An 11232-nucleotide genomic window follows, 5' to 3' on the forward strand; every position below is an offset into this window, starting at 1 on the left:
ATGTGCTAATGGGGACATTAAGGGAAGCAAGCTGGTGGCAGATGGTCCTAGTGCAGGTGGGGTGAGGGGGAAGGGATTGAAATGGGGTAAAAAGGTGGAGATGAAACAATAGATCGAAATAAATTTAAAAATAGGAGGGAAAAGAAAAAAAAGTTGTAAAAATATTATAAATTATTGGAAAAAGGGGAATCAGAAAGGGGCTGGGGATGGAGGAGAGAGTTCATAATCTGAAATTGTTGAACTTGATATTAAGTCCGGAAGACTGTAAAGTGCCTAGTCAGAAAATGAGGTGCTGTTCCTCCAGTTTACATTGAGCTTCACTGGAACACTGCAGCAGGCCAAGGATGGACATGTGGGCATGAGAGCAGGGTGGTGTGTTGAAATGGCAAGCGACAGGGAGGTCTGGGTTATGCTTGCAGATAGACAAAGGTGTTCCGCAAAGCAGTCACCCAGTCTGTGTTTGTTCTCTCCAATGTAGAGGAGACCACATTGGGAGCAGTGAATGAAGTCAACTAAATCGAGGGAAGTGCAGCTTCACTTGGAAGGAGTGTTTGGGTCCTTGGACGGTGAGGAGAGGGGGGAAGTAAAGGGGCAGGTGTTGCACCTTCTGCGGTTGCACGGGAAGATGCTGTGGGAAAGGGTTCAGGTGTAGGGAGTGAGGGAGGAGAGGACCAGGGTGTCCCGAAGGGAACGATCCTTGATGTTGAAGGGAAGATGTGTTTGGTAGTGGCATCGTGCTGGAGTTGGCAGAAATGGCGGAGGATGATCCTTTATATTATACTTACATCTCCTGAGGTGTTAAAAACCAAAATAATGCAACACATTTCCTCTAAGCTATCTCATGTTATTTCTCTCCAGTCAGGTCCATAAGCTGTGACTTCGTAATCTTGTAAATCTTGTAAAAAGGAATGGAGCACTGCCACACATTCAACAACGTAGTACTGAATTCATAATTTCACCCAGGTTATGAAGCTGGCTGATCAGACAACAGTAGGAGTCTTAACCTGAGTCTGGGAAACAGACACAATTGTAGTCAGAGGGTTAAAAGATTTTATTCTGCAGAAATAGGCCAGGGACAGAAAAGCAAGAGAAGGTTCTACTCAGCAGGTCTGGCAGCATCGGCGGAGAAGAAAAGAGTTGACGTTTCGAGTCCTCATGACCCTTCGACAGAACTGTCAAAGGGTCATGAGGACTCGAAACGTCAACTCTTTTCTTCTCCGCCGATGCTGCCAGACCTGCTGAGTTTTTCCAGGTAATTCTGTTTTTGTTTTGGATTTCCAGCATCCGCAGTTTTTTTGTTTTTATATATATTTATATAAGAGAAGGTTCTAGTTCCACTGTTCCCTTATTTCACACACAAGTCATAAAACATGTTAGAAAAGCTGCACAATACTTGCTAAAGACCTTTGAAAAAATATTAGCATTAGCAAACTGTGAAAAACATTCAAAACACAACCCTGCATCGCATGGCTTGATGCTCACATTTCTGTCAAGTGGTGCAGTCTGAGGTTAGCCAGCTACTTTGCAAATGTGACAGTTATTACAGTTTCCTTTATGATGCATTGGTCGGCGGCACATTGTGGATCTAACCATGGCAAAAAGGCAGGCTGATCAATGACTGACGGTAAAATAGAAGCGTTCACAAATTTATCTGAGGCATTCTAATGGTGTGCTGAGAGCAGCAATAGTATAACAGACCGGATTAAGCTTCCAGAGACCCTTATTTCAGTCGCTCCAATTGTTATTCTTGTTCCAGCAGCACACATTACATGTTACTGTTGCTTTGCATTTTGGTGCCCCTTAGATTTCATCTTACTAAAAAAAGTGCACCTCAATAGTAAAATGAAAAGAAGAAGAATGCCCAAGATTATTTAAAAAGACAGCAATAATTAACTAAACTCCAAACATTTGCTATGCATGGCAGTGAAATTGGAATGCCCAGTTTATTTTGTTCTCATTAAACCTATCTACTAATAATGAAACTTCAAAGTTTGAACTTTTAAGACAGAGAACTGCTCCAGAGAATGTAGGTCAAAAAGCAAATCTACTAGTTAGTATTAAGATGGTAAGAAACTGGTGACAATTCAGTGTGTGAAGTAAGATTTTTAAATTACAAATTGATAAATTTTTCCACTATGCATAAAAGCTCCAAAACCAGTACTACTTTGACAATAAACCTGGGCCAGTTAATTTTGCTGGAATTCAAAATTCTCTAGGGGCTTTCCCCTGCCCCTCTTAGTTTACTAGATTAACAGCCTGTTATTTTTTATTATCTATAAATAATACTTTCAAATGTTCTGGCTATCAAAACAAGAAAGCATAGGCTGTCCAGAAGAGACACAAAGAATTACTCCTTCAGAAAGTGATCAACTGGAATGAAGCCGCAAAAAGCATAGCTGAAGCAAGACAGTGAACTAATTTGCAAAATAGCTATGCACTCTATTAAGAAAGCAATGGAGTTGGTATGTTTAGAGACTAACATAAGTAAATTTGGAAAAATAACATAACTTTAAATAAATAAGCAAGCAGAGGCAGTGGCATAATGGTACTGTCACTGGACTGGTAATCCAGAGACCCAAGTTAATGCTCTGGGGACCAGGGTTTGAATCCCAACATGGCAGATGGTAAAATTTGAATTCAATAAAAACCTGGAATTAAAAGTCTGGTGATGACCATAAATCCATTGCCAATTGTCGTAAAAACCCATCTGGTTCACTAACGTCCTTTAGGGAGGGAAATCTGCTGTCCTTATCCGGTCTGGCCTACTTGCGACTCCAGACCCACAGCAACGTGGTTGACTCTTAAATGCTGAACAAGGGCAATTAGGGATGGGCAATAAATGCTGACCTAACCAGTGACGCCCACATCCCATGAACGAATAATATTAAAAAAAAATCCAGTCACAATGCCTTGGATTTAATTACTGACACGAGAAAATAAAAATACGGTTACAGAAGTTAATTTGGCTAACAAGCAGTAACTGACCAAGGAAATATGCCAAAATTACATCTTAATTTTATTTGTGAAATTAAGTACTTTACTTGAAAATCCATAATCACGTCAGAACGAGTTTGTTTTAGATTTATGACTCCACCCATATAAAGAAATCTTATAAGGTGGCCAAGGATGTGTTGCAGTACTGATAATTCCAAGATGGTATCTACACATATCAGAAAAAAAAGTCATTCATTTCAGCTATTGAGCATTCAGATATCTTTTATACTCTTACCACAAATGAAGACAAAGATTTGTTCTCTTCAAAAACTGGTATGCCACATATAGAACACCAAATGACTGCGCAAGTATGACTTCAATTATTTGAGGGATTTTTCTTCCCGATGGATAAAATTCTTTTAAAACATTGACACAAAATTTGCATTTGGCTCATCATCAAGAATAAGAAATTGGAAAGGATATGGGATACCTGGTCTAACAAATGTAGTGATACAAAAAGCCAAAGTCACAGAGAACTATCAGCAGCTCTTGCTAGAGTCATTTATCTTCAGTAAAAGGACATACTTGAGTTTAAGAAAATTTATTTATTTTTCAAATTACAATATTGAAATCTAAATTGGAAAAAGCAAATAAATATAACACTTTGGGAGTAGAAGTGTAAAACCTTTTGCATTTTCATTCCAATTAGTTGTCTAACACAAAAAAGCCAATAAGTAGCACAGAGTACTGATTAGCAGGCAGCACAGTGATTAGCGCTGCTGCCTCACAGCTCCAGGGACCCGGGTTCCATTCTGACCCCAGGTGTCTGTCTGTCTGTGTGGACTTTGCACTTTTGCCCCATGTCCACGTCAGCTTCCACCGGGAGCTCTGGTTTCCTCCCACCATCCAAAGGCGTGCTGGTTAGGTGGCTACGGTTAAACTGCCCCCGGTGCGTGCCCTGTGATGGACTGGCATCCCATCCAAGGTGTACCCATTGCCTGTCGGGATAGGCTCGCCACCCTGAATTGGATAAAGCGGTTCTGGAAAACTGAGTGAGTACTGATCAATGCCACAAGTATAGACAGAAAGAATGTTTCTTCTCGTCGGGAAGAGCATCACTAAAGGCCAACAATAAAACAGTCGCCAAGAAATCCAATAGGGAATTCTCCCAAACAGCAGTGCGAATATGGAACTCACTACCACAAACAGTGGCAGAAGTGAATAGTATTAATATATTTAAAAGGAAAGTCGACAAGCATATATGGGAGAAGGGAATACAGTAGATAGTTGCGATAGTAGGTTTAGATGAGCAAAGATGGAAAGATGCTGAGGTGAAGCATAATCACTGCCATGAACTGGTTGGCTCAGTGGCCTGTTTCTGGGCTGTAAATCCTAGAATCACAGAATAGTTACAGCACAGAAGGAAGCCATTTGGTGTCTGTGCTTGCCATCTGAAGGAGCAATTCACCAACTGCTGCCAATTATTCCTTTTCAGATAATGATCCAATTCCCTTTTGTTAGCCTCAACAGACCATGCCTCGACCACACTTAGGTACTGCATTTCAGATCCTAACCTCTTGCTGCATGAAAAAGTTTTCCTCATGTCGTCATTGCTTCCTTTGTCAATTATCTTAAATCCGTAATCTTTCCACCAGTGGGAACAGTTTTTCTCCTCTCGACTCTGTCCAGACCCCTCTTGATTCTTAATACCTCTATCAAATCTCCACTCAACCTTCCCTTCCCCAAGGAAAACAGTCTCAACTTCCCTAATCTATCTACGTAATTGAAATTCCTCATCCTTGGAAACGTTCTCGTGAATCTTTTCTGCATTCTAAAAGTCTTCACATCCTTCTAAAGTGTGGTACTTAGAACTGGACACAATTCAGTACTTCAGTTGAGGTCAAACCAGTGTTTAATACAACTTGCTTGCTTTTGTACTCTATTCCCCTAGTGATAAAGCCCAGGATTTTTTTTAACCGTGCTCTCAAACTGACCTACTACCTTCAATGATTTATGCACACATGCACCCAGGTCTGTCTACTCCTGTAATAAAAACAGAAAATACTGGAAAAATTTAGGTCTAGCAGCAACTGTGGAAAGAGAAACAGAGTTAGCACTGAGGCCTATATGACTTTTCTTCAGAACGTCTGCTCCTGCACCCCCTTTAGAATTGTACCCTTTATTTTATATTGTCACTCTGCATTCTTCTGGCCAAATTGAATCACTTCACGTTTTTCTGTATTAAATTTCATCTACCACATGTCCTACCATTGCACTATTCTATGTCCTTTTGAAGTTCTGCACTAGCTTCCTCACTGCTCACAATAGTTCCAGGTTTTATATCACTCAAATTTTGAAATTGTGACCTATGCACCAAAGTCTAGGGCATTAATATATATGAGTAGGAGCAGGGATCCTACACCTATCCATGGGGAACTCCACTATAAACCTTCCTCCAGTCACAAAAAGAAAACAACCATTCATCACTACTTTGTTTCCTGTCACTCAGGCGATTTCATATCCATGTTGTTACTGTCCCTTTTATTCCATGAGCTCTAACTTTGTTCACAAGTCTGGTGTGCAAAAGTCTTTTGGAAGTCTTACCTCTGCAAAAAATGCCACCAAGTCAGTTAAACAGGATTCATCCTTAACAAACCCGTACTGGCTTTCCTTAATTAACCCACGTTTGCCCAGATTTTGTCCCAAATTATTGTTTCTAAAAGCTTCCCCACCACAAGGTTGAACTGGCCTGTATTTGTTCGGCGTGCCTTTACATTGTTTTTTGAACAAGGGTGTAATACTTGCAATTCTGCAGTCCTCTAGAACAACTTGAGTTTAAGGAAGGTTGGAAAATTCTAGCCTGTGCTTTCATAATTTCCACTTGCTTCCTTCAGCATCCTTGGATGCAGTTCATTCAGTCCTGGCACCTTATCAGTTTTAAGTACAAGCAACCTGTCCCATTCTGCCTTCCTTATCACCTGTAAACCCTTCATGTGTCTGAATTCCTTCTCTTTCATCATGACCTCAGCAGCATCTTCTTCCTTGGTAAAAACAAATGCAAACATAAAGCAGTCCAGCCCATCCCATCAGTCCTTGCCTGACATGTTTACAGCGGCTGAGACTGAGCACACTCCACAGTCATACCGTTACTGTAGCTGATGCAGCTGCATCCTCCGCACTCAACTTACTGGGTATCGGAGGGAGCAGACCAAGGCATCTCCCCCTTCCCTTTAGTCAGGGAGGTGAGGGTCACGAGAACAGATGCCCCCTGCCTCTGTGTAAATCCCTTTTTTTGGTCCCACACCTTTTACTATTTACTTGCCTACAGAAGGCTTCTGGATGCACTTTAATATTAGCAGCTCTTTGCTTCTCTTATTTGCTTTGTTAATTCCTCTCTGAACCTCCTATATTTTATAAATAAGCACCAATGGGTAGATTCAGGCTATTACTTTAAAAGACCAAAATAGTTTACTCTTTTGAGGTTTTTTTTAACTTGGCACCGGATATAATAGAGTTAAGAGGCCAAACCAATCTTGATCTAATTTATTCAAAGCTGCTCTGTACCACAACCAAGGTACGGCCTGGCACGGAGGCATCACCCGACAGTTATCGTAGTGCAAGGCTTCCTCCAGAGAGAGAGAGAGAGAGGAAAATATTCATCACGCAGAAGGAAAACATTAAACCAGCAAGGGGAAGCGGGGTGAAGGAAGGAGAGTGGTAGCGCCACAAATGAAGATTTCATCAGTGTGGGGGGTCATACAAAATGAATTTCAGCCGGAAAACAGTTTCTCAGTTGTACTTGACAGTGGTGTACAGGCTGCACCGAACATGGGACGAATCTCGGAAGCCACTGCGCTTGTAACAGACTCCCTTACAGCCTTTAATGGGATACAAATATCCAACCCCATCTGGGGGGGGGGGGGAGAGCAACTGTTCTAATGATTCCCCCCCCCCCCCCCCGCCACCTCCCCGAGTAAAGGGGAGGGGGAGAAAGGGGCCTCGGTCTGCTTCCTCCCTGATACCCAGTAAGTTTAAGTGCGGAGGATGCAGCTGCATCAGCTCCAGTAACGGTACGGCTCTGGAGAGCGCTCTCAAGTCTCCGCCGCTGTAAACGTGTCAGGCGGGCTCTGATGGGACGGGCTGGACCGCTTCGTGGTGAAAAAGGGAGGCGAGTGGGAGCCTGGCGGAGTTGGGGGATCGCAGATAACCACCTCCAGCCCAGCCCAGCCCTGCCCTGCCCTGCCCAGCCCAGCCCCGGCCCCGGCCCCGGCTGGTTAACTCTCCGGATGCCGCACTCACCCATTGATGTTGAATCCAGCCACCCCCGAACTGGCCTCGAAGAGTTTGAAGATGAAGAGAGGGCTCGAGCGCTCACCACCACAACCCCCCCCCCCCCCCCCTCTCTCCCTCGCCGGGCTCCGACCACCTCACTCCACTCAGTCCACTCCACTCACTCAAGCTCCACCGCAGCCCCGAACATCTTTGTTCGCCAGTCAATCGGTATTGACCCCAGGCTTTCCCCTGTCTTCAATCACTGGCTGATGGTATTGGGTTACGGGGCGGGGAGATGGAGATGGGGAGGGGGAGGGGACTGGAGCCAGATATCGCGATAACTCCCTCCCCCCCCCATTTGCTGGCCGTTTGTAACCATAGCGACCGGGTTTTCGAGCTGGGCTGGCGCCGGGCTGAGTGGGCGCCATTTTGGTTCTTGGTGGCTGCTCAGGTGGAGAATGGAAGTTGGCATCTGCTGCTGTTTAGAGGACGTGGGGTGCAGAGGATGGTTTTATGCTGCCAGGGCTGATGTTACAGCTCATGAAGCTATAGAAAAAACAATTAGTCGTCTCAATTTCTCTTCTCCTCTCACCCACTCTAGCCTCTCTCTGAACTTACTGCACTCCGTTCTCTCAGGTCCAACCCCTGACATTGTCATCAAACCCGCTGACAAGGGTGGTGCTGTTGTTGTCTGGCGTACTGACTTCTACCTTGAGGAGGCTGAGCGTCAACTCGCAGACACTTCCTCCTACCTCCCCCTGGACCATGACCCCACCACTGAACATCAAACTATTGCTTCCAGGACTGTTACTGACCTCATCTCCTCTGGAAATCTTCCTTCCACAGCTTCCAACCTGATAGTCTCCCAACCTCGGACGGCTCGCTTCTAACTCCTACCCAAAATTCACAAACAGGACTGTCCCGGCAGACCAATCATGTCAGCCTGTTCCTGCCCCACGGAACTCATTTCTTGCTTTCCTGACTCCATTCCCTCTCCCCTTGTCCAGTTCCTTCCCACCTACATCCGTGATTCCTCTGAAACCCTCCATCATATCAATAATTTCCAGTTCCCTGGCCCCAACCACCTCCTCTTCACCATGGACATCCAATCCCTCTACACCTCCATCCTCCGCCAGGATGGTCTGATGGCTCTCTGCTTCTTCCTCGAACAAAGACCCGAACAATCCCCATCCACTACTACTCTCCTCCGTCTGGCTGAACTTGTTCTCACACTGAACAATTTCTCCTTAAATTCCTCTCACTTCCTCCAAATAAAAGGTGTGGCTATGTGTACCCGCATGGGCCCAAGCTATGCTTGTCTCTTTATGGGGTATGTGGAACATTCCTTGTTCCAGTCCTGCTCCGGCCCCCTCTTACAACTCTTTCTCCAGTACATCGATGATTACTTCGGTGCTGCTTCATGTTCTCATCTTCACCTGGAAAAATTTATTAATTTTGCTTCCAATTTCCACCCCTCCATCATTTTCACATGGTCCATCTCTGACACTTCACTTCCCTTCCTTGACCTCTCTGTCTCAATTTCTGGTGATAGACTGTCCACCAATATCCATTACAAGCCTACCGACTCCCACAACTACCTCGACTACAGTTCCTCACACCCCACTTCCTGTAAGGACACCATCCCATTCTCTCAGTTCCTTCACCTCTGTCGCATCTGTTCTGATGATGCCACTTTCAAAAACAGTTCCTCTGACATGTCTTCCTTCTTCATTAACCGAGGTTTTCCACCCACAGTGGTTGACAGGGCCCTCAACCATGTCCGGCCCATCTCCCGCGCATCCGCCCTCACACCTTCCTCTCCCTCCCACAAACATGATAGGGACCCCTTTGTCCTCACTTATCACCCCACCAGCCCCTGCATTCAAAGGATCATCCTCCGCCAATTCCAGCATGATGCCACCACCAAACACATCTTCCCTTCACCGCGCCCCCGCCCCCCCCCACCGGCGGCATTCCGCAGAGATCGTTCAATCTGGGACACCTTGGTCCATTCCTCCATCACCCCCTACAACTCAAACCCCTCCCATGGCACCTTCCCATGCAACCGCAGACGGTGCAACACCTGCCCCTTTACTTCCCCTCTCCTCACCGTCCAAGGGCCCAAACACTCCTTTCAATAGAAGCAGCAGTTCACTTGCACTTCCCTCAATTTAGTCTCCTGCATTCGTTGCTCCCAATGCGGTTTCCTCTACATTGGAGAGATCAAATGCAGACTGGGTGACCGCTTTGCAGAACACCTTCGGTCTGTCCCCAAGCATTACCCAGACCTCCCTGTCGTTGGCCATTTCAACACTCCACCCTGCTCTCATGCCCACATGTCCGTCCTTGGCCTGCTGCATTGTTCCAGTGAAGCTCAACACAAACTGGAGGAACAGCACCTCATCTTCCGACTAGGCACTTTACAACCTTCCAGACTGAATATTGAGTTCAACAATTTTAGATCATGAACTCTCTCCTCCATCCCCACCCCCTTTCCGATTCCCCCCCTTTTTTTTCCAATAATTTATATAGATTTTTCTTTTCCCACCTATTTCCATTATTTTTAAATATATTTCCATCCATTGTTTTATCTCTACCTTTTAACCTTTTTCGATTCCTTCAACCCATCCCAACCCCACTAGGGCTATCTGTACCTTGCTTGTCCTGCTTTCTACCCTTAATTAGCACATTCCTTAGATAATATCACCACCTTCAACACCTCTTTGTCCTTTTGTCTGTGACATCTTTTGGTTATCTCCACCTATCACTGGCCCTCTATCCAGCTCTACTTGTCCCCCCCCCCCCCACCTTAAACCAGCTTATATTTCACCTGTCTTCTATTTTTACTTAGTTCTGTTGAAGGGTCATTCGGACTCGAAACGTTAACTGTGTCCCTCTCCACAGATGCTGCCAGACTTGATTAGTTTTTCCAGGTATTTTTGTTTTTGTTATACAAATAACAGCATTGGGACAAAGAGGAGATCTGATTTTCCGCCCCCCCCAAGTTATGTCTTTTTCTCGCAAGAACTGTAGAGGCTATCCGCACCCCCAGGTCGCAGTCAGAAGATTGATCAGTGCTAGGGCTTCATTAGTTTATCCCCATTGAAATGATAATTAAGTACTACAGTAGATCTCAATCTGTAACCACAGTGAATATAGGAACTTCTCTGTGACTTAACTGTTACCAAATGCCATATACCCACCTTTGCCCCATAGCCCCATTTGATTGACAAAAATATTATCAATCTTAGATTTAAAATTAACAAATGATCTAGCGTCAATTACCATTTGCAGAAGAGAGTCACAATCTTGTACCATCTGTTGCAAGTGCATGAATTTCCTAACAACCTGACTGAAATTTTTAGGCTATGTCCTCAGTCCTGGATTCCCCAACCGGTGGAAATAGTTACTCTATCTACCTTATCAGTTCCCATTAATATCTTGAAAGCTTCAATAAAATCACCCCTTAGCCTTCTGCATTCCAGGGAATACAACCCTGCTTTGTATGATCTCTCCTTGTACTTTAACCATTGAGGTCCAGGTCAATCAGGTCATTCTGGTCAATCTGCACTGCACTCTTTCCAAGGCCAATGTATCCTTCCAAAAGTTGTTTCCAAAACTGAACACAGTACAGGTGTTGTCTAACTAGGTGCTAAAATTGCTATATAACTGCTTTCCCCCACCCAAGGAACCCCCCAACGCCCACCCCAGCTTTTATTCTAGGACTGAATATAGAGCTTAATTATTCGCTGAGCGGCGGGCACACGCCCAACCCAGTCGAGCGTAAAATGACGCGTGATGATGTCGGGCATCATGCAATATTTTGGTCGGCGGGCATGCCCTCTAACAATTAACAGGCCTATTAAGGTCATTAAAGTATTAATTGAATGCAATTTTTCACTGCCCGTCCAACGTTACAGTTGATGGGGAGGTAAATAGGCCAAGCGGCCTTTGGATTTTTTATAAAACCACATCACGGGTGGGATGAGGTTTCCAACAGGAATTTAAGATAAAATAAAAGTTTTG

General features: G+C 44.6%; 1 protein-coding gene across 4 annotated transcripts in view; it reads right to left on the minus strand.

Annotated features, from left to right (window-relative positions):
• sh3kbp1 (SH3-domain kinase binding protein 1) overlaps nt 1-7483 on the minus strand; it is a 261064-nt gene extending 253581 nt beyond the window's left edge. Inside the window, exon 1 of one of the 4 annotated variants that reach the window (XM_041211025.1) lies at nt 7389-7483. In XM_041211025.1, the coding sequence (XP_041066959.1) occupies nt 7389 (1 nt within the window). In that variant the 5' untranslated portion in view covers nt 7390-7483. Of the gene's footprint in view, nt 1-7233; nt 7321-7388 lie in introns of those variants that run through there. The other 3 variants (XM_041211026.1, XM_041211024.1, XM_041211027.1) reach the window with 3 other exon arrangements.
• Nucleotides 7484-11232: the final 3749 nt, after the last annotated feature.

This window comes from Carcharodon carcharias, chromosome 18 (genome assembly GCF_017639515.1).
Source record: "Carcharodon carcharias isolate sCarCar2 chromosome 18, sCarCar2.pri, whole genome shotgun sequence".
In the NCBI taxonomy this organism is placed as follows: Eukaryota; Metazoa; Chordata; class Chondrichthyes; order Lamniformes; family Lamnidae; genus Carcharodon; species Carcharodon carcharias.